Below are 23922 nucleotides of genomic sequence, written 5' to 3'. Positions count from 1 at the left end.
AAACTTTAGTTCATTAATTAAGTATTTCTTTTTCCGACAACTTTTTTACTTTGACTCCCTATATTTGTACACAAATATCTGTACTTTCTACTCAGATTAGACAAACATCCTGGTTATTTCTGTGGTTAAAACGCAACAATTCTGTAGAATTGTTAGTGGAAAAGCTGACTCTAGTGAGTTCTGTCCAGATTACTGTATTGTTTCATTAAATTGATTTTTTTACACAAGTATCTGTACTTTCACAGTGCAGAATGTGAATACTTTTGTCACCTCTGCTGCAGTGACAGACTCTTGCAGCACCCACCTGCTCTTTGGTCTCCCGGTCGGCCAGCAGCTGCTTCAGGTACCAGCCTTTGTTCTGGGCCTGCAGGTTCTGGATGCCCATGGCCTTCAGAGCCTCAAACAGCTTCTCCTCGTCGCCGGCCAGGAGGGCGTCCTCGGCCGCCTTCTGCGCGTTGCTGACTGTGGGATGAAGAGAGCCCTAAATCACATCTGCAGGCGCGTCCCGGCGCTTTCACACCCCAAAGTGAAAGCGATGCGAATGCAGGCTCGCTCGCTGAGACGACCGCCGCCCACTCCTTCCCAACACGTGACTCACCGTTGACCTGGTTGACGTTGCCCTGGATCTCGGCCTGCGTGAGGAGCTCGTCGTAGACGTCCCGTTCTGCGTCGGCATTCTCCATTTGCTGGAAACGCACATGAAACACGTCTTCGTCACGACTCTTAACCCTGACAGGAGGGAAACTTGCTGATGAGGGTGGTTTTTCGATTTTTTTTTTTTTTTTACCACCCGTCTATTTGAGCACCACATTCTGAAGCCATTTCACCATCATTCTGGTTTTAATGTCTTTCTTTTGTGCCACCTCAGCATTTCCTGATGCTAAAATACAGTTCAGCTTCAGGCTCCTTCCCAGATTACTTCCCCATCAGGAACCATTTGGGACCTTTTATGACCTCGGGCCCCCGGGGCCACGGCTGTTTTCCGCCCCTCCCTCTCTCCAATCCACGACCCCGACCCCTGACCCCTCCCTGGACCGGAACGTACCCGTTTGCGGGAGCTGGCCACCTTCTCGCCTTTGGCGCGGTACAGCGTGTGGTGGTAGTCGTTTATGCCGCTGGGGTCCAGGTTGACCAGCATGGCGTTGGGGTTCTGCATGGCCGCCAAGGTGCCTTCGGGGACGCCGTGGTCGATGGCGTCGTTGATGGCGATCACAGCGGCGTGCACTGGGGACGGAGGACGATGCGGTGAGGAAACGGTCCGGGGGGGTTAGCGCTAATTATAACCGGGAGGCTAACAGCACAACCTTAAAAAGACAACGAGATTAACTGTATGTGCACAAAGAATTGCTGGATTTAAAATGATGATATTTATGATTTTGGCTTTGAGTTTTTATTCTATCGTCATAGCAGATAGACATGGCAGGAAAAAAACAAGCAAAAAGTGTCCAGTTCCATCTACTTGCAGATGTGCAAACGTTGCAGAAAAGCTACTTGCCTGTGTTTGGGCAGAATGCTGATCTAGGCTAACCTACCAAGGTTATAAGACAGTGTTTTACAACATTTCTCAGCCACGGCACATTTTTTACATTGAAAAAATCCCAGCACAAATCAAAAATATTCTAAAATGACAGCTTTTTAGCCTAATAATAACAATTTAGTCTCCAAATTTCTATAGACTCAGTCAGTGTGAAACCTGGGTCTGTTCAGATGCACACAAAGCTGATGTCCTGGGAGTAAAACAGGCTCACAGTCCCTCCACACTGGAACGTTATTATTTGTTTTCAGTCAACTAAGTGAAACTGGATAATTTTTCACGGCACACCTGACATTGTCTCCCGGTACACTAGTGTGCCTAGTGTGTACACTGATCTGTTACACATTCCAATAGGGAAACAGTGACAGCTAAACCCTCCAATGAACATGAACTTGTTGGACTAACGATGAGACATTTCAGGAGGAAATGCTTCAGCTCCCTCAACCCATCATGTTTATCGTGGATTTTATACAGCGATAAATGCCCCAAGGTGATGAAACGGTTAAAGTTTGTCAAACTTCAGACTCCAGGCCCCTCCCCTTGTGACATCATCAGAGCAATCTCTCACGTGCAGCCTCGTCCACAGACAGCTCATTGGCCAGGATGCCGCCGATCTTGCTGAAGGCGGGCATCTGGATGCCGTACTTCTCCAGCTCGCTCTTCATGTTGTTGATCTCCTCCTCTGTGAGAGACGATGGGGCAGACACAGCGAGTCAGCGGCTTGCGCAGGTCAACCCACGAGAGAGTGAAGCAGAGACTTGCAACTCACCCGTGAAATCGACTTTTCCGTACAGATCCTGGATCTGCGGGGCCAGACCCAGCTTGAACAGATAGAGGCTGTCATTGGAAAAATAAAAAAAGGTGAGACAGAAATCTGAGACAACCGACGGCGATAAATAATGAACACAGTCGATACGGAGGTTCAGGCTGATGCTGCAGCAGTCGGCCTGCTGTCGCTGCTCCCTTCACGCTTCTCTGACACAGGCTTTCTTTCACTCAGAGAGAAGAGGCTGAAGTTTGCGGAATTTTATTAAAATGGAAAACAAGGTTGTAAAGGAGCAGCAGCTCCCAATACTTCCTTTCCTTCATGTTTCATTTGACTTTGACAATATTAACAAAGTTGTCAATAAATGGTTGTTTAGGGTATAATTAGTAAATAATTGAGTATTTTAAAATTGGGATCAGACTAGAAAAGCATTTGCTTCTTCCCATTCTAATTCAGACAAAAAAAGAAGAAAAAGGGAAGGAGAGAAGAGAGGGAAAGGAAAAGGGAAATAAGAAAGGAAAGAGGAAAACAATAAAATAGAAAATAAAAAACATACAATTTTAATATTAATGTGTCCAAGCGAACCAATTGTATTTTTAAAGCCATAAGAATACTTTGCATGCTGGTTTTCTGTTAATTCTTTCTATTTATTAAGTTTACAAAAAATAAATAAAAAAATAAAAATAAAAATTTTGATTTTAAGATTTTTTTAGATTTCTGAATGATCGATTTTTATTTATTTTAGCCCCTTAAATTGTTCGAAATAAAGTTGTAACTCGATCTTAGCTGCTGCTCGTCAACATTTCAGTGGGAAGCTCAGCGAAGCAGCAGCTGTAAACATGAGGGTAAATACGCTGCTGCGCTCTGGACGTCTGAAGAGCTCCTCAAAGGACTGAAGACTCAAGACGAAGAGCAAACATGTGAAAATGGAGTTGCGGCACTGACGCCGTGCATTCTCGCTCTGCTGCCGCTGCTGTGAGCCCTCAAGGACGAGACACTCCGACCTGCGGGGGGCGTACCTGAGCGCGTGTATGCAGTAGATGCAGCGCGGCATGTTCTTCCTGTCGTAGATGTCTGTGGTTTCGGGGTAGAAGATCTGAAAGAGGCAGACGGGTCGGAGTGAGTCAGGCGGCGTGCCGGGGCATGCGTGCGTGCGTGCGTGCAGCGCTGATTCACACCAACAGCAGCTTTCACAACGGCAGGGTGCGTTCAAGTCAACTCCCGTCGCAGCCACAGAGACACTGATCAGGAAGTTCCACTCACATGATTCTCCTGACGCTGCTCGGTGCGTGTGCGTGTGCGTGTGTGTGTGCGTGTTCACCTTGGGCAGACCCTTCTCCGACATGGCATTGAGCCACTGGATGACGTTGTCCGTGTGTCTGAAGTGGAGGCCCGTCGCCTGGGGGAGCAGAAGATGACCACACAGTGAGAGGACACCGGAGGCGGCAAAAGCATTCACATTTTGTACTTAAGTAAAAGAAAATACTCTGGTAAGAGCAAAAGTACCGTTTCAACTCGGTGGCGTTACTCAAGTAAAAGTGTTGCCTAATACAGTAGGACAGGTTAACTAATGTACTTAAGTAAATATAAATAAATTATATTTATTATATATTATATTTTTTTGCAATTAATGAAACTATACATTGGTTGATAATTTTGCAAAAATGAAACTAATCAGTCATAGTTCTGACCAGTTTAGCCAATAACTAATAACAACCCATGTTATTTTCTACATGTTTATATTTTTCTGTACCAAAAACGTACACAACCGTGATCCCAAAGCCGAAGTCCTCTCAAATAGTCTCCATTTAAAGTATCATTGACTTTCATATTCAATGACACAACAGAAGAGTTCAAATAGCTCCAATTCAAGTAACAACAAATACGACATAAATAACAAGTGAATTGAACAAAACGTGTGTCTTTTAAAAACTTTTTAACGCAGTAACGAGTATGTTGTTCCGATGTAAGAAGTAAAAAGATTGCGATATTTGTGTACAAATGTGGGGAATGACAGTAAAAAATACTCAAGTACAGTACAGCTAGCTGAAAATCTATTCAAGTAAAGTAACAAAGTATTTGTACTTTGTTACTTCCCATCTGTGGACCTCCTCCTCCATCTCGACCCAGGTGGACCAATCACAAGTCCAGGCTAACCCCACGCTGCGCGCCACCTTTGCTAACCTTGTAGCGTGTCTGCTCGCGGTCGTAGATCTTCTTCAGCGAGACGGTGCGCGGCGCAAAGAAGTTTCCAAGCTTGGCCAGGTAGACGCCGTTCCGAAGCCCCTCCTCCAGCTCTGTGGTGGGCGGGAGCTCCTCGTCCAGACACGCCTCCATCCACCTGTAGGGGGCGAGCACATCCAACACGTGAGTTTTTTCACTTTGTGGTTCGCGTTGAAAGTTTCTTAGTAGGTACCTTTTAGACCAGGGGTCGCCAAACTACGGCCCGCGGGCCACATCCGGCCCGCCGCTGCGTGTCTCTGTCCGGCCCGCGTGAAGGCAGTCATAATCCCCCCCCCCCGCCACGTAACTTTACCGCCACGTTAGCGTAGCGCGACAGCGATAGCGCGCTCCCGCTCCCGTTCCCCCGCTCAACAAAGACGGACGTTAGCGCTATATTTCCAACCAGCAAAACCCCCCCACCCCCGTCAATGAACCGTGGCCCGCCGACATGATGCAGTTCCCAGTGGCCCATTGCTAAAAAAGTTTGGAGACCACTGTTTTAGACCAGGGGTCGGGAATCTCTTTGGCTAAGAGAGCCAAAAATATCAAATATCTTAAAAATGATTTCCGTGAGAGCCATGCAATATTTATTATTTTTAATTAGTAACTCTTAATACAACTAAATACAGAGATTTTGCCAAACTGGAGTCTGAAGGAAGCACTGTGGCCGTTTCCACGTCTAACCTCCGCGCCTCTTCTCTCATCTCCCTTTTCCACTGTGTCTTTGTCCGCGGTGCGTGGGGGCAACAATCCTGGCATCAAAGTGTTGTTTTATTGCTGTGCAGAGAATTTAAGTATGAGAGTGAATTAGGAAACCACGGTGTGCACGCAGTGTCCAGAAATGCCGCTGCCTGCGCTAAACTTGTTTTACTGTTTACATGTTTTACTTGAAAATCAGCGGGATTATTCATCGCTTGTGTTAAGAAAGGTCAGCTAAGATTTTTCTGTGAGCCAGATGCCGTCATCAAAAGAGCCACAGGTTCCCGACCCCTGGCTTAGACAGTTATTGAAAATATGATATTTACATTTAAAAAAGGTTTAACACAGGTGTCAGCACACTGTGTTAAACTACAGGCTGGATTTGGAATTTCAACTTCAGCTGCAAATGTCTTAACTCAACATCCAAACGTAGTACCAAAATACACAAAAACAATTAACCACAACATTTGTGTTTAGTTCAGCTCTTTGCTCCAGACTATTTGTATTGAGTGGGCCTCATTTCTCCTTCTTTTATTTTCCTAATATCACATTCACATTTAAAACTTATCAAAAAGTTAGTTCTCATCATTCTAATGACAACTAATTGAACTGCTTTGTCTTGAAGATGTTTTAAGGAGTTCACGTGAAGATTAACGCTGACGATGACCAAATGCCGTCGTCCTGTCTGACTTGAATCTCGCTGCAGCTGCAGGGCGACAACCAAACAACGACGCAACCGTGGCAACCCCTCCTGCTGACCACACACCTCCCAGAATTCCTCCTGATGACATTTGGAGTCTTTGAGGCCACATTCCTGCAGCGAGCCCGAGTCGGCTCCGAGACACGGCTCAGCAGAGGATCAAGAACCAACAACGACCTTCTCCGTTGGGTTCCACCCAGTGTGCCCAATACAGTCACTAGATTTCTTTAAGGTCACCCTGTACAATAGTTTTATAATATCTAATCACAATTTCCTCTTGCCAAGTTGCTCACTTGCTAGCTTCCCGGTTACTTCCACATGATGCTCATTATTGAGCATGTAGCAGTAGCGTCACTTCCCATCATGCATCTGTAACTGCACCAGGATGCATCGGCCAATCAGAACGACTAACAGCCCTGTGGGAGGATGATCTGGCATTCTGAATTTGTCACCTTAATATCTGCAATAAATACATAATATTCCATATAGAGGGAACACCCTTTCCAAGAGCAGCACATATTGTTTTTTAAAGAACTATGCAACAGTGGAATGCCAGGAAATCTAGAAGAAAATAAAACAGACAAATCCATCAACAAGACGCACGGGGAAAAAAACTCTCAGCAGCTATCAGCCTCAGTCCTGAAAAAATGTCCAAAGAAAGCAGAAAGTCTGTGTTTGCCTTACATGGAGTCATGTGACTCAACCGTTCCTTCAAGGTCCCTCATTCCACCACGTCCCCAAACTGACCCCGCATCTCTTCTGTGCTTTGGTTTCGTCGGTAGACATGAAAAAACAAGGGTTTCTTTACCAGTTGCCTGAATCATACTATCATTAACCCAGAAAGCAGCACACTTAGCCCTCTGTTTACTGCCCTCTGGGGGAAAAAAAAAAGCATTCCTCAGAGCCAGGGCAGCCTTGGGGGAGGGGCGGAACAAACACCCAGCTGGGAGGGGGGGGGGGCTGTGTGGTCAGCAGCCTGGGGGGAGGAGATCAGCATCTGGCCCCTTTGTGACATCACAGAGGGCCAAGGCCTATGCCAGAGGCCTGTTCCAGGTCTGAAAACCCTCGGCCCACCACCTCACTGGGCTCTTTGTAGGGGGACAACAAGGGCAACTGTATCCTGGACGGGCACACACACACACACACACACACACACACGCACGCGTCTGGACCAACAAAGGCTGCTTCACTCACAGCTAAACTAATCCAAACACTGGACTCGTGTTTTTTTCCCCTCACACTTTATAAGCAGCTGGAACAACTCGCCTCACAGGAAGTGGTGCCGGGTTTGGGGCGGAGGGGGATGGGGCTCCACACACAGTGCCCTTATTGACAGGAAGCAGCCCCTCCTATCCACACACACACACACACACACACACACACACACACACACACACACACACACACACACACACACACACACACACACACACACACACAGCCACAACAAACTGCGACACGCCCTCCCGCTTTGCCTCGGCCGTCAGCGGCTCTCGGGATCCAGGGAGGAGCTGCTGGATGAGCAGCAGTGGGAAAAGCGCGGCGTCACACGGAAATTCCTCACGTCTCGCTGAAAAATCGGGGGAGCTTGAGAATTTATTTTGAACCTGGCTGTGGTTACGTGCATCCCGACGATGAGAGTGCGCCTCTGTCAGCCTCAGGCTCAGTCGGCCCCCGGCGTCCCGTGTGAAGGCCCATTCATTTCAATGGAGTTGCTCGCTAGCTAGCTTCCGGGTTGCTGCCGCGTGATGTGCTTTATAGGGCACGTAGCAGTGGCGTCCACTTCCCATCATGCCTCAGTGACTTCAGCGTGATGTCACGCCGGGAATACGAAACTCTTTCTGGGGATTTTCCCGACATTATTTTCGAAAGATTAAAAGGCCATGACTTCGATTTACAATAGACAGATTTATTATGAAGCGTGTTTCAGGTCAAAGGTCGTCTGTTTTTTGCATTAGCCTGTGAAGTTTGGTGAAAATATCCACTTTGTGCTGCTGAACCGGAGCTGAAGTGGACACTCCAAAGGAATCACCTAGCATTTCATCAACCAGGGAATCTCTCCAAGCAGCCTCAACACAACCAACCAACCAACAACAGAACCCGATCCCAAATATCCAATCAGAAAGAATCGTTGGTAAAACTGTTGGAAGGCTGCAGTGTTTCACATTCAGAGGACTCCAGTGGAGCCTGTCTGCTTTGGGTCTGTCTCAGAGACGGACTTTTGGCCAAAGTCTTTCTGCCCCGCTGAAAACAGGATCCACTCTGGGCAGGAAGCTCAGAGGCTCTTGGTTCTTCCTGCCCGCCGGGATCAGGAAGCCGCTGGTTCAGAGGTCGCTCTCATAGGAAGAGATCAGTGTCGCTGCAGGAAGTCGGCCGCGCGCGTCGCCGCCTCCGGCCGCTGTCCAGGAACATCTCTGCTCCTCCCCGAGCCTCGCAGTCTCCGCTGGGAAGCAACGAGGACTCCTTCTCTTCTTCTCTGAAACCACCTGCGACATCAGCGCTCGGCTCTTCAGTCCGAGCGCCTGCTGTGTGGCCTTACTGGACAGGCGGAGATATTAGAAGGCTGCAAGCGCCAAAATTAAATAAACAAATAAATATGTAAAACGTAAAATAATTTCTAGTTTGAGCAGCGTGTGTCTACTTCGCTCCAGTTTCCTCCTGCACGAGGCCACTGGTGAACTCACCACGCTGAGTGCAATGGATGGATGTATCAGACCAACATCATTGTGTGAAAACAGCAGAGGACTTCTTCAAAAGCAGCAGTTTGGAAGAAGTTTGCTTTAACTGATCTGTTGATATTTTTCTGTTCATTGTTAAATGTGGACGAAACATAGCGTCCTTGCTAATTTCAGCGCACTTACACTACATCTTGTGTGTGCTGTTCATTAATATGCACCGTCTCGTCAAAATAAAAGAAATCAGAATTTCTAAAGGCACGTAGTGCACTTTTTGTTGTGGAAAATATTTGTTGTTCTGATAAATAAAAGATGAAGGGGGTACATTTGTATGTTTAGAGAGGGAGAGAGAGAGAGACAGAGAGAGGGAGAGAGACAGAGAGAGACAGAGAGAGAGAGAGAGAGAGAGAGAGACAGAGAGAGAGAGAGACAGCGAGACAGAGAGAGAGAATCCTGCATGGAGAAAAAAAGAAGCATCGCTGGAACTGTGATAATCGTGATGTGATAACCACAGCTATCGGGATGATGGTAACAACAGATGACTCATCAAAAAGTAGCATCCTGAATGCTGATCGAATCAAATCTCCTGTTGGTGACACCTGAGGTGGAGAGTGACAATGGTGGGCGGAGTCTGACTATAGTGTACCCAGAACCAATCAGCAGCAGAGAAAAAGCCTGAGTTGCTTGCAGCTCTTTGTTCTTCTTCTACTGAGGAAATGTTGCCCAGTGTTTAGCGAGCAGCAGCTTCCTGTCACAGGCTGTGGGAGGCTGATTGGTCCAGTCAGACACGACGTGCTGTTCATCACTTTGGGACGTAAAGGTCACGTTTCATTTTGTTTCCTTTCTTTAGTAAAGCTTTACCATTCCTTCACTGACTTGAGGGAGGACAAGCGACCAAAGAGACAATAAAAAGGAGCCCAGTGAGTGGGTCGATTTCACGCTGGGCTGCAGCGCTGGAATGCGTCCGCGACCAGCTGACCTCGTTCACTCGGCACCAGAACCCGAGCGGCTCTGGGAGCACCTGGAGCGACACCATGTGACCCTCAGCTCAGTCAGCTGACCCACCGGGAAACACTCTTCCTTCGTCTTCCTGCTCGGACGGCTCTAGATCAAGATCAAGCTGGAGGTTGATCTCTGGGATTCCACGTGTATCGTAACTCCTGCATTATCTGTGCCATTGGACTGCGCGCAGAGCCAACTTAGCGTGCTAATATGCTAAAGGTTAGCGTTTACCGCTCGGAGACACTAGCGCGCTCGCTCTCCACTCTCAACAACAAGAGATGCTTCTGGGATGCCAGCTGTAAAGAAACGAGAAGATGCATTTTTGCAATTCTCTGACCCCTAATGGATGACGGCGGAAGTGCAGGCTGGTTTCGGGCCTCCTCGAAACATCTCTTTACTCTCTGAGGGGCTTGAGCTCCAGCAGCGGAGCCGCCAGGAGTCGCCCGGGGACTCATTTTTACCAGCGTGAGGAGCTTTTTGAACGCAACCCTGGTGTTACAGGAGGAGTGTTCAGGAACCCACCCCCCCACCGCACGCGCACTGTGGCATTACCTAACGGCAATTGTAACAGCGACAGTGGGTGGAAAGTGTGTGGAAACTGCTTGAAAACAGGAAATTACAGGAGAATGAGCCGAGGAGCCTGAGGAGGAAGTGAGGAGCGAGAACACGGGGGCCCCTTGGCCGCCTCGCACTCCGATCTCTGCAGCTACATCGATTCATCTGGAGCAGGAAAGTGGAGACAATATAGATATAACGTGCACACAAAATACTAACTGGTTTCCGTGAAATAGAAATTCATTGACACAAAATACGAATTTGTGGCCATAAAAATAGGTATAACGTGCAAACAAAGATGAGTTTGTATTTCATGGGAACAAATCAATATTTTTTGGGAACTAATGAATATTTTATGGTAACAAATAAATATTTTGAAGAAGCAAATGAATATTTTATGGGGATGAATTATTATTATTATTTTGTGGGAATTAATGAATATTTTGTGGGAACAAATTAGTATTTTGTGCGCACATAATATCTACATTTTGGGCATGATTTTGCAATTAAAAACAATAATAATAGTTCTCCCCCCTTTCCATGTCTGGGTCTCCGTGCTGAAGTTATACAGGACAAATAGATTCCGCTCCATGTTTACAGTGAGCACAGAGACTCGAACGCTAAGCCGACCCCAATAAGAGCTGGTTTGGGACGACAGCAGTGAACGCAACACTGATGCTGTTTGCCGGCACACCCTTGCGTGCATTCTGTAGGACAGCCCACTAAAACCGGACCTCTGACCCCAGACCAGCCAAAACGCAAACCCAACCCTTCAGTCTGAGTGGGTAACAATTTGAATAATCCTCCCTCGAAACTGTCCAGCAGATGCTGTATTCAGGAGCCGACAGCCGGCGCTGCAGTCAAACCAGACTGGAAACACGAAACCGAAAATGAAGTCAGTCCACATATCACGTCAGTGAAAACATCGTTTTTTTTCTCTCCCCAACTAAAACTCCATCATTCCTCCTCCGTCACCCACTGTGACATAACGAGAAAAAAAAAACTCTCCAGGCTTTGCGGTTTGCTCGACAGCTGTCACGACTTCGTGAGCAGACGCGGCATGTGTGGCCTCCCCGCCGCGAGTTGTGGGAGGAGCCAACCTGACAACATTCCTGGTCTCCACCATCATTCCGACCGGGATGACCCAACTGGAGGACGCCCTGGGACATGTTCACCGATCCCTGGGAGTCCGCAAGCAGCCATCCAATTCAAAGACGAGTTTGAATAAAAGAAAACATTATGCAAAACTGCCAAACAAACAAACCAGCTACAGTTGTAGTTCTTCTCGAGTGAAAGTGGAAAGATGCCAAAAACTCAACGGAGCCCTATTTTGCACAACTTGTTATGTCTGTGCTGAACTTGTTTTTTGGTTTTCCAATAAAAATAATTGACCTGAAAAAAGTTTGCCGGTTGTCAGAGGTGGTTTCATAACAATTATCCAAATATAAATAAACACACTAATCATATGATGTCATTATTTAAGCAATTCAATGGCTCAAGTTCTTTAGCTCAGGTTAAAATCATGCATTTGTTTGAGTGACTTAGCCAGGTTAGATAGTTTTGGCAGGTGTTCGCTAACCACTGCACTAACGTTGGAAACAGACACAGACTTTTAGAAATTGGCAGCTTAACTTGGAGTGCAAAGGTTTCCCAAACGTTACCTCGCCCCTGAAAACACTGACCAGGTGGCTGTGAGAGGCGCTAATCCGTGATGGCGGCTGTGTTGGTTTTTAGCTAGCACTGGCAAACAGAGGTAGACTTTTTCAGCCACTGGCACTGAGGAGAGAAAAAAATCCTTTGATAAATATGAAGTAGCACACACTGATTAGCCGCAGCACCTGTTTGCTAGCAGTTTGGATAGCTTGCACAGCAGCCGCTGTAGATCTTCAGCGAGCGTTATCTCCGGTTAGATTCCAACAGGAGACTCATTCCAGGATTTTAGGACTCAACAACAGGAGATGTTTTCTAAAAGTCATTTTCCAAAGGCAGGTTTTTGTTTTTTTTATTCATTCTTTTCTGTCTGGAACAGAACATTTACACTCTCCGAAATATAATGGTTACACTGCAACCCTGTCATTTAAAAAATTTACACAAAACACAAATTAGACAGCAGGCCAAACAACTCCTCTCCACCACTCTGTGCGTGTGTGTGTGTGCGGTAACTCATCCAGAATGTGAACCGCTGCAAAGTGGTGAATGACTCTCAGCATCAGGTCACACAGTCAGAGTATCGAGTCAGTCGTGGTTAAAAGCAGCCTGTCGCTACCTGACAACACGTCCTGTCAGCTCAGCCTGACAAACCAACTCCCCTCCACAGGCGGCCGCCGCCTTTTCACCGCCTCTCTAATGAGCGCCGATGAACACTTTCACACTGTGATGAGCAATGGGATTAGGCGTTAATCTGACCCTGACATAATAAAAGAAAAACCCGGCAGCTCCTCCACTTTCACTGGGCTGTCACCTCTGGGCGTGACCAGGTGCCTCGGCCACGCCCCTCAAACTGGTCCCGGCTGAGTGATTTATTGCAAACGTGGAACATAGCGGAATAAACAGCGTGTGACAGGGGCCACGTCGGTGCTCAAAGCTCCAGGGCTTTCCACTGCAGTTGAATGTTTTATTTTATCAGATTAATTTGACTTGTTGTTCAGTATCTTGGCAAAAAGAAAATTTCATTTCAAAGGCAATAAACATGTTGTTTTAAAACGTTAGCACAAAAGTAGTGTCGATGTGTTGTTGTTGTTTTGGTAAAGGGGTTGTGGGTGGTGGTGGAGGTGGGTGGGTGGGGGGGGGTCTGGTGCTGCTGTGATGTGATGAGGAGGGAATGTGAGACCAGCAGTATCAATAAGTCAGCAGCAAACACGTCCGTCTGCATTCCCTCCAGAGCCAAGAGCAAAAGGAAGGAGCTGCCAGAGGCAGGAAAAAAGCTCAAAGAAATAAAGGCATAGAATATCGTGTAAATAAGTGAAAAATAAAAATATAATATGAAACACTGGAGTTTCAGCATCATAAAAAACACACTGATGCTCCAACTGGATTTAGAAAAACGAAAACATTTCTACATATATATTTGACACACACATTCCCGTCATACCGCACTGCATCAACACACACTCTCCCAGCATTCCTCCCTGCAGGCTCACCTGCTCCCCACGCCGCCATAGCCACGGCCAATCAGAAGGCTTTCAAAGTGTTGGTGGGCGGAGCTGCACATATAATAATGACAAAATGCAGAAATGTGCTCGTAGTCGAGCCGTATGTCGTCGCTGGGCCTTCCAACGAGACAATAACTGAAAGTATTAATCGAAATTAGTCCAACAGTTCCAGAAGGACACCAACACCAAGGTCGTGGAGCGGCCCACACAAAGCCCAGACCTCAAACATACTGAGATTCTGTGTTCTCGGTGCTCAAAGTGAATGTCCATGATGGGAAAACCACACAATTTTGACCCGCTGGAAAAATTTGTAATGGAATAATGGGTGTAAAATCCCTCTGGAGACATGTGCCTACCTAGCAGGGAACTACTGCTAGAGTTTGTGTTGAGTTGCTCAGAAAGGGTACTGCTGACTATGAATGGTCACTGAGCTAATAATTTTAGACATCTCATTTTTGCCCTTTCTTGTCTCAACTCAGTGTGCCAATAAAATATCTTTATCCAACTCAGGCTTATTTATTGTGTCATTGTGTCTTTGTTAATTTGGTAACAAATACACCATAAGCACTTGCTGTCAATAGTCATTTCCATGGCGAAGTCAAGAATTTGTCTAATTTCATGAGGGGGGTTGGGGGGGGCTAATAATTTAAACTGCATGTGTATTTTAAAATTCCTTTAAAAATCTCTGTGACCCACTTTTGGGTCGCAACCCACCAGTTGAGACACGCTACCTGAGCTCATAGCCCTACTTATATTCTTGATACGCTGCTAGTTACTCCTCTGCATTGCTGTGCTAACCAAAGATTCACTCAAAGGGGATCAATAGCAGCTTGATCTTATCGGGCTAGATTGGTCTGGTGAATGTTTGACCAGCTCAAGACAGAGTATCTCAGCCAATCAGATGCCTTCTTGAACTTGCATCAAATGACATCGCCGCAACTGGAGCCAAAGCAGAAGAAAACACCTTCAGGTGAGCAGTAAAACGTTGATTGACAGCAGAACATCAGACTCTTCTTCTGCTCTCCATGCTCTCCTGCAGAACTCAGAGACCAGACCTACAGTAGAGAACCTCAGATCCGTCTGCAGGACAACCAAAAGGAACCTGCTGACCTTCTGCCACCCAACGGGAGCTGCTCTGTTGCCGGGCGGAAAACGTCTGAGGCTCAAGCGAAGATAAATAACCAGGACGAGCAGCAGGAGGTGAACGACAGCGACACGCAGACACACAGGCAGACGCACACCTCCAACACTAGCCTGGCTTTAACCAGCCTTGCAACACCGGAACCGGTTGCCGTGACGACCGGTTTCTGTGGCAACAGCAGGAGATACTAAATAAAGCAGGGGGAGAGTCACTTCCTGTCTCCCCAACTGTCCTTCCTCTTTTGACTCAGTCACTCAGCTGCACGAGGCTGCTAACAAGATTGAGAGACTACGTGTGAGAGAGAGAGAGAGAGAGAGAGAGAGAGAGAGAGAGAGAGAGAGAGAGAGGGGAAGATATTCAGTATGTAAAAAATAGCTGGTGGTGTGAAAAATGAAATAGAATCTAGAAAATAAAACAAACTAAAACTGAGCTCCCCTGTGATGAGAGCAGCCTTGACTGAAATGGCCTGATGCTCCAAAACCTATCAGTAACCCTGACCCCCTTCAAATATTTGTCTCATTATTACTGTCATTATCATTATACTGTTGGTTTAACATGGGAAAGTAAAGTCGTGATGACAAGTTGCTCAGTCTGAATAAACTCACTCACTATTCTAACGTCACAAACACATCCAGGCCGACGGCCCAGCGAGTCAGTGAATCGCTCAGCGAGGCAGTGAATCACTCAAATGAGTCAGAAATGCGTTTCCTAAAATGTAAATCTGGATTTAATCACTGACCAGATCAACACTGAACTGGAGGGGTCCCAGGTTCGCAGCACATGGAAAGGGGAGGAGCTTTTAGTCTTCGGGCTACTAGACGAGGCCTCTGTCAACCAATCAGGTTGTTTCGCTACAGTGTGTCCAAAGCCAATCAGCAGCAGAGGAAGGACGTTAGCGTCAAACTGACCAACTGCAGCTCTTACGCTAACAAACACATGTCGGCTGCGTCCGATATCGCCTCCTACTGACGACAAAGTCACTATATAGTGGCTCCGCCATTTTGTAGCAGAGTCCAAATACTGAACAACGGTATTCATGATATAGTCCACTCAACGTATCCCACAATGCATCGCTAAAAGTAGTGTAGTGTACAAATATTTGTTACGAAAATGTTTATATGTGTAACTTCAGTTATATATGTAATTATTTATTTAATACCACCTGGCGACGGGACGTTTTAATAATGAGACTGCGATGACGTTATTTGAAATTATCTTTGAAATGTTTTTTTTAATTTGGCAAATGAGGCACTACATACTTAGCTGCATGTAACTCCTTATATAGGGAAGAGGAAACGAATGGATGATTTTGGACACAGTCATTGTTAACAAGCTGGCAGCCACTTCCTGTTCCCCCGTCACAGCTGAACCTTGGCTCTGCCTCTTTCTCTTCAAGACAATGCTGATTGGTCTGGACATGCTCTGACCAGTTGAAGAGCAAATTCAGACTTCAGCTTTTCAGGCCGATTCAGGATTCACACAGTACAGTGAGGAACCTCTGCCCCACCACCACCACCACCACGTGCTGTGGGCAAACACCTTCCTCAGAGATCCGAGCATCACAAACTGAAGCCGGGCCACTCCCTTCTTTGCTTAATCTGCTGAATAAATACCGAGCGCTGCTGTGACACAATCTGAGGCGAATGCCTGTCTGCCCTTTTCTTTTGTTTTTTTTTACCTTTTGGCCTCCTCCAGGTGACACAGGTACTCGTAGGCCATGTTCTGCTGGCGGCGCTCGTCCATCTCCTCCGCTGTGAGTCGCTCCACACCATCCAGGACGGCTGCGGAGCGACAAAACAAAGTCAGCAACATCAACATCAACATCGTCCGACGCGTTAAAATGGAACACGTTGCTCTAACGTTGCTCTAATTCTGGCCCGCAACTCGGTGGCACAGCGGTTCAGCAGAGCTGCTGTGTCACAGCGGCGAGGCTGCTGGTTCCATTCTGGGCCTGGGGCCCTTTCTGTTCTCGCTGTGTCTGCGTGGGTTCTTTACAGGTTCTCCACAGTCCAAGAGCATGCATGTATTTGGCCAATTGGGAACTCAATTTTTCTGTCTTTCTATACGATGAAGGGCCGACCAGGGTCCAGGGTGTCATCCTGCCTTCGCCCCCCGTCACAGCTGAGAGAGGCTCCAGTAGACCCACACAAATTAGTTTTTTAATCTGGCCCGCCAAATTTTAAGACATTATATTGATAGTAAGTAAGTCATAAAATAGCTGTATTTCATCCATTTTATTTTCAGTGTTTTAGGAGTCATTTCAATAAAGAGCTAAATATTGTGGGGCTTCAAAGACACATTTTGTTGGAACTACTTTTGCTCACTTCCAATTGATATTAAAGCATGTTTTCTACATATCCCATGATGTATTCTTTCCTCCAGTGAGGTGGGTCACCAAAACAATCCATTCATCTGCTGCTGCTCCGGCCCCTCTGTCAAATTTTAGAGCCCACTGCTCCCCACAGGTCAAAAAGTTTGCCCACCCCTGGTCTAGAAGAAGACGAACGGATGGATTTCTGTAGAGCACAGCCACCCCGCCAACCCCACCCCCCGGGATTCATGAAGTGTAAGCCTTTATTCAACGAGAGGGAACAGAGCTCATTTATGAGTCATCCGTGCAGGTAGTTAAAAGCAATGAGCTCAGCGCGGCTCTCAGATGTGGGCCTGCCTTTGTGTGAATGAGCAGTCTTATTCACACGCTGCAAACAAGAAACGTGGCCGGGGCAGGGGAGCTTAATGTGGCCATGGTTCCCCTGGGACTTGAGCCCTGTTTCCTGCCTGAAACCTCCCAACTCCTCCTCCTCCTCCTCCTCCTCCTCCTCCTCCAACCTGGAACTGAGGAACAGGGGAGTTGTTCTGCAGGAGGGGAGGGGAGGGGAGGGGAAGGGCAGGGCAGGGCAGGGCAGGTTACCCCACTTCCCCCCAGTTTCTCATCTTCAACAGGTAAACCCTGATCTCAGCTCAAGGCCACACTGAGCAAAAACAAAAAAAAAACAACGCCCACAGGAAAGCACAAAAGCACATGAACTAACTTCTGCTTGGCGTCAAAGACCACCAGTCAATCAAATCAAAGGGGTTTGAAAGCGGAGTCAACCAACTGCCGCCAGCTGAGCTTCCGTCACCTGACAGGAATGTTTGGAAAAGAACAAGTTGGCAAAAGAAAAAGAAAAAAAAGTGTTCGAGCCGAGCCGAGCCGGGCCGGACCGGGCCGGGCCTTCTTCCCGCCTTGAAGGCTCTAGAAAACGCGGAAGTATGAATCGGTGTGCGAGGCGAGCAGCGCGCTGTCACGTCGACATGAAAGAAAAGAAGCGCTCGGTGACATCCACCGGCGCATCGCCCGAGCTGCGGGCCGCTTGGCGGAGCCTCGTCCCCGGGTCGGAGCAGAGCACGGCAGGGCGGGGGTGCGCGGACAGGCCGCTGGCTGGCACCTTTAAGCCGGGGCAGGACAAGAGGCGGGGGTTGGAAACTTACAGCCGTATCTGGGCCGGAGCCCGTCCGCTTCGTCTGACGCTGACATCCCGCCGTGTGGCTCCGCTGCGTGCGCGACGCCTTCCGTCTGCCTGGTGAGCGCCTCGCCTCGCTCCGCTCTGGACGCCTCGAGTTTTTTCTATAGTTTGTTTTTGTTGTGTATTTTTTTATTCTTCTCTCGGAGCACAGAGGAAGTTGTAGCCCGCCGGGAAGGAGCTCTCGGCGCTCCTGTTCCTGCTCACTTCTTCTTCTGCTCCTTCTTCTTCTCCTCGGCGAACTCACTGATGTCACTGGGTGTGTTCTTCTAAATCCTCAAGTATGCGTTTTCAGGAAACCGACCTCGCTTACCTCCGGGGGGGCCGCGCCGAGGCCGCAGCGACCCCTGTCGGTCACGTAGAATAAATGTCAAAAATAGAAATAAGCCCGGATAATCAGAGTGAATCCGAGTTGCTAAAGAAATTTGAATTTGTGTGTGTTTTCAGTTATTTTTTTCCCCCGAAGTGTTCGCAGGCTGCAGTAAGCTCCTATACCACTGGTGACTGAAGAGATACACGGTTGTTTTATGGTATAATTTGTAATTAATTGAATATATTACAGGAAAGAAAGAAGAATAAAGGAAGCGGAAAGGGAAGGAAAGGGGGAAAGAGGAGGAAAGAGAAAAGAAAAACAATAATAAATAAATTAAATAACGTAATAAATGTCAATGTGTTCAAGCAAACCAATTGTATATACAATGTATATCTGTATGAATACTTGTTTGCCTGCTGATTTTCTGTTAGTTCTTTGGTTTACATTATCTGGAATTTTGATTTTAATGTTTTTTTTCTGAAAGTGTTCGAAATAAAGTTATGTAAGAAAGAGATAAGAGTCTGGAGAATTAAAAGAGACAGCAACAGAGAATTGAAGTTAAGGGTTTGACTTGGCTGGAAACTCTCACCCATATTCTGTTGTGCGTGATGAGCCGTGGTCTCACGCAGTGGATTTTTCCCTCTACTGTCTCCACATCTCACCATTTCGCTCAATCTGAACCTCTGGTGAACCTCTGAAGGCAGCAGCTGTACACAACCAGAAGACAGGAAACACAGGAAGTGTCATTTCCTGTGGAATTGGCTCAGCTTTGATCTCAAGAACCACATCGAGTTGATGTGAAGATGGATGCTGATGGTGATAAACCGGCTCTGTGGAACTGGTTTTATCTTCACTCTGCCCGAAAAAGGAAAAAAAAAAAAAAAGATCAAACCGGCCAGTGATTGACACTGAGTTCTCTCTTCTTAAACTTCATCTGAATCCATTCACTGCCCAATTCGCCATTTTTAGGCCTGTTCTTATTGTTTGTATGAACATTTCCTGGTCACGTTTCACATCCAGCCCAAAGCCATGTTGTTTGGAACACATTTGGTAAACTGATAATTCGAGGTGCCACAGTTGACACACATCAAATCATATTCTTTCATGCTAAATGCTAAAGCAGGTCAAAACAGTCTCTATATATACATATATAAAAACATGTTTGTAAAGAGAGAAGACAAGGCAAGGCAGTCACTCACAGTCTCCATCCACTTGGTTCAGTTTCTTCCTGGTTTCTTTGTCACTTTAAATCTTCTTCAACATGAACTTAATCCATTTGTTCACTTTCTTCATTTGCACTGCTCAAGTTCACAAATACAATTTGCCTCACACCTTCTCCACAGCTGCCACACCCCTACCCTTGGAACCTGAAGCGTTACATTCTCAAATGTATTATTTTCAAAGATCACTCTGTTCAAAGCTTGGCATTCTTTTTAGATTCTAAAGCTTTTTTAGATTATTTTGTGGCAAAGCAAGCAGCAACAAATAAACATGAGCAGGGATCCTCCGGGCAAAGCGGTGCCTTACTGTTACGACAGCGTCAAGAATAGAAAACAAACAGATGAATAGATTGACATGCAGCAGCATTTGAAAATTGTGCAAAACACACACATATAATGCAAATATCTATATGATGTAATTTTTATATGATGCAAAACATTTAATACCCTATAAAGCCAGTCCTTTGTAAATAATAGGTTCCACCTCTTCTGAACTTCTAATCTAATCAACTCCTTGAAACAGCGCTCGTGTTTTTAAATTGCTTCTGTCAAATCATCATTTGTGCTGTTTACATTTTTAATGTTTATTTTGTTTCATGCTGTTTTTTGTTGTTTATCTTGTACATTGTATTATTTATTATGAGTTGTGCTACTGCCTTCTTGTCCAGGTCACCTTGTGAAAGAGGCTTCATCTGAATGTGTTGTTTGTTTGTTTTTAATGTGGTTAAATAAAAGTGGAACCAAACTATGTAACAGCTATGGCTGTCACATTTACACACATTTTCACAACCACAAGACTTTAATTTTGGGAGCCTCATCCCACTGCTTGACTTGAAAGTTCTCATAACCTCAATGATGACTACAGGTGTTCTCAACTGAGAGGATTTCTCTTCCAAGTGTGTAAACAGCCATTAGTGGTTAACATGCCAACGACAGGGAGTTTTTACATGTTCAGCAAACATTTTAGCAAAAAATAAATATATATATAAAAGATACATAAATATGAAATATATGTAAATATCAGAAGTAAATATTTTTGGAAATAAAGTCCGGCTGTTGCAGCTTGCAAGAGAGTCAGTGGCCAGAATCCGTCCAGGCATCTGAAAACGTCACGTTGACGGCAAGAGAACCGGAAAGTAAATCGCCCCCTGCTGGCCGACTAAATAAAGAGGCGATGACAAGGAAATCAGAACAAAAAATAAAAAGGAAATCAGAGCAGAACAGAACACCCCCCCTATAGTTTCTTTATAGTGCGCGTTTCAACAACATGGCCAATTAAAGTTCTACTTCACAAAAAAATAACAATATAGAGAAGTGGAATAAACTGTACAATATTCACATTAGAGTGTGTGATTTGCTTTTCACTGAATTTCACTGATTTGCCTGCGTGTTTCTAATTTTTGTCACACACATGTCTCGGCCTCTTTTATTCCATGTCTCTGTCAGAGACGATGGAGCAAGAGGTGCTTGTATTCTGTGAAAATTCACAAACAACAAAAGGTGAACAGTAAATGCACTTGCTGTTCACCTTGCTTGTTTTTTGTTTTTGTTTTTTTGTTTTTTTGTTTTTTTGTTTTTTGTTTGTTTTTTTAACCTTTTTTTACTTTTTACAATCTGGATTATAATTTAGTAGCCTTTGTTTTCTGTTTCATTGCATACTTTATATTTTGCTTATCTAAGGTCCTTCAGTTGCATGAAAGATACCATTAAATAGAACGTCTTAATAATAACAATAATAATAAAATGGTAGAAAGTAACAATATAAATTAAATCTGATAATACCATATATATGTGAATAGTGTATTTGCGTTGTGACAATAGCAGACAGAAAACTGAATCTGAATTTGCTTCTTGACTTGGCTTCATGTTTTCCTTCCTGTAAACATTTTTTCATTAAATAATTCATTTCTAGACTAAGATCAGACAACTTTAATTTCCATCTCAATTCTCTTCACTCCGAGTGACTCCAGCAGTGGGATGTCCGTCCAGCCATGCCCTCTGTGAGGAGGGCGGGGCTCTGCGGGTCCCTATAAGAGAGGAGGGGCTCCGGGAGGCTCTCCTGCAGACCTCCTGCAACCCCAAGCTTCTCCGTCTCCTCCTGACATCCTCCGCCACCAGCACCATGGACAGCTCCGGGATGCTCCGCGGGATGCTGCTGCTGCTGCTCGGCTTCCTGTCCACCAAGTGTCACGGTCAGGCACCACCGGAAGTGACCGCCGACGAGGACTTTGAGACGTACCTGCCCTCAGCAGTGGCCAACAGAGACCTGGTCAGTATCACATGGACTCATAGATCTGACGCAAATGATTCAGGATTCTTCAACTTTACAGGATGATGATGTCAAAAAGTAACCTGATTACATTGTTGAGCGTGTTAAATCTAGGGAACTAAATTGAAGGGAATGTTTTTGTCCACCATGGCAGATGATTGTCTTTGGCTCATCAGAGGCAGAGGTTCAGCAGCAGTGAGAGCAGACAGACAGACGGACAGACAGGGATGGCAGGAAGAGGAAGGAATAAGTGACAGTCTCTTACCTTCATCCTGTTGTTGTGCAGGCGGAAGCTCTGGAGGTTCTGCTGGGGAGGACGAGCAGCCAGGTTCCCTCCATGGAGAAAAGAGGAAGCATCGCACTGGTAGCCGCATCACTCACTTCACAGTCATCGCACACGGCTCGTTTGCCTCCTTGAGAAACACGCAGACGTTAAAATATCTTCTGGCATCAATTTATAAACAGAACAAGTCAAAAGCATGTTTGTAGTTTGTTTCTAAAAGACTTGCCATGACAAAAAAAAAGACAGCGCAGGATGTTAAACATGAGGCAATGGATACATATGTATATATATGTATATATATATATATATATATATATATATATATATATGTGTATGTATATATATATATATATATATATATATATATATATATATATATATATATATATATATATATACATACATATATATATATATATATGCGTGTTTATATGTATTATGTATATGTATGTATATATACATATATAAACAGAGGCAGTCAGGCAAAGTTGATGTTAAAAAAGCAACAAGATGAAGGATAAACAGCAAGAGAAATAAATAAATAAATGATAATAAATGAAAAATGATTTTATATTTTCAATCAAATGTATTAATGCCATCATTCATAGAGAGATTGATATGATTGACGACACAGACAAAGTTCACTCGAATTACTTTAAACACTGCAGGGCAGATTAATTAATAGTCGAGATAATAATTCATCTGTTAAACATATTATAGCCTGGGTGAGTTTTTAAATGTGTCCAGATATAGTAGCACAAAATCAAGCAGACTGAGGTTCATTAGCTGCTGCTGCTGTTTAATTAATTAAAGCTGCCAGCAAGAGACGCTGCCACTGCTAATTAAAAGATAAGAAGAAAAAAGGCAACAATGGATGTGGCTCGGACGCCAGTCCAGTCAGCTGAGGAACAAAAAGCATAAGCTCCAGTGAGTGGACCAGAGTCAGTGACAGGGATGGTTTATTAACTCTAATGTGAATCACGTAGGAATATTAAAGGTCCCCACTAATCAGCGTCCCACCTCCTATACATTCAAAGTCATTTTTTTTAAGTTAAAAATGTGTTTGTCTGACACTAGAAGGGCCGACATTAGCTAAAAACATACACTTGCAGGCCCAGCAGAACATGCAGTTTTAGCAGGAGGTAGTGAACAGAGGGCTAAATAAATATGCAGATTTTTTTGGTTCAATTAAAAAAACTATTAAAAAAAGAAACAAACCAAACCAAGTAGCTGTATTAACATGTGCCTCTGGCTCCCAGTGCGGGATGGGCGACCGCTGCGCCATGAGACGGGGGCCTCGCATCGGGCAGCTGTGCGACTGCGGCCGAGGCACCAACTGCAACTCCTACCTGCTCAAGTGCATCTGAGGACCAAAGCAGGACGTCCTGCCTCCCCTCCACCTCCCTCCCTCCACCCACCCTCACCTGCACTGCACCTCCCCTCCCCGCTCTTCTTCCTACCCTTCTCCCCTCCTCCCACCTCACTGAAACTGTGCGTCCGTCCGAGAGACAGCGTGGACTCCTGCGGTGCGTCAACCTTTGGCGCCGCCGGTGATTCTTGCATCGTGTTAAACCTGCTTTAGTTAGTCGACGTTGCTGCGATCCGTCTGAGGAATGAAGACTGTCAGTTTGTGCATCTTCATGTGAATAAACTTGTGTTCTCACACGCCACGACATCTTGACTTGACTTTTTATTGTACTGTAAGTCTTTCATCCAAAACAGCAAAGGAGCTGCAGCTTCAAAAAGCTGAATGACCTCATTAGAAGAAGAAGGCATGAAGTAATCTGATTGCTTTGATTTAAAACAGAAGTTTCTGGCATGAAAGTTAATTTTACCTATTTTGTTTTCAAAACCCTTTTCTCAATTTTTTTTTTTATACATAAGGTA

At 45.6% G+C, this 23922-nt stretch overlaps 2 protein-coding genes across 2 annotated transcripts in view; one reads left to right on the top strand and one right to left on the bottom strand.

Moving 5' to 3' along the window:
* Positions 1-18227, bottom strand: part of iqgap1 (IQ motif containing GTPase activating protein 1) — a 40205-nt gene extending 21978 nt beyond the window's left edge. Inside the window, exons 1-10 of the mRNA XM_076037332.1 lie at positions 17919-18227; positions 16126-16228; positions 4485-4641; positions 3622-3699; positions 3320-3396; positions 2304-2371; positions 2103-2216; positions 1046-1224; positions 599-686; positions 305-462 (exon numbers count right to left, since the gene is read on the bottom strand). Of these exons, the coding sequence (XP_075893447.1) occupies positions 305-462; positions 599-686; positions 1046-1224; positions 2103-2216; positions 2304-2371; positions 3320-3396; positions 3622-3699; positions 4485-4641; positions 16126-16228; positions 17919-17964 (1068 nt within the window). The 5' untranslated portion in view covers positions 17965-18227. The remainder of the gene's footprint in view (positions 1-304; positions 463-598; positions 687-1045; positions 1225-2102; positions 2217-2303; positions 2372-3319; positions 3397-3621; positions 3700-4484; positions 4642-16125; positions 16229-17918) is intronic.
* A 3330-nt stretch (positions 18228-21557) lies between these two features.
* cartl (cocaine- and amphetamine-regulated transcript-like) lies at positions 21558-23705 on the top strand. The gene is made up of 3 exons (XM_076025486.1): positions 21558-21752; positions 22039-22116; positions 23295-23705. The coding sequence occupies exons 1-3, from the start codon at positions 21606-21608 to the stop codon at positions 23400-23402; spliced, it is 333 nt and encodes a 110-aa protein (XP_075881601.1). The 5' UTR covers positions 21558-21605; the 3' UTR covers positions 23403-23705.
* Positions 23706-23922: the final 217 nt, after the last annotated feature.

Source organism: Nelusetta ayraudi, unplaced genomic scaffold, assembly GCF_046127955.1.
Source record: "Nelusetta ayraudi isolate G7.1 ecotype Tasmania unplaced genomic scaffold, CSIRO-AGI_Nayr_v1 ptg000002l, whole genome shotgun sequence".
Taxonomy (NCBI): Eukaryota; Metazoa; Chordata; class Actinopteri; order Tetraodontiformes; family Monacanthidae; genus Nelusetta; species Nelusetta ayraudi.
Note: the sequence above shows the minus strand (reverse complement) of the source record. Positions and strands in the feature narration are given on the sequence as shown.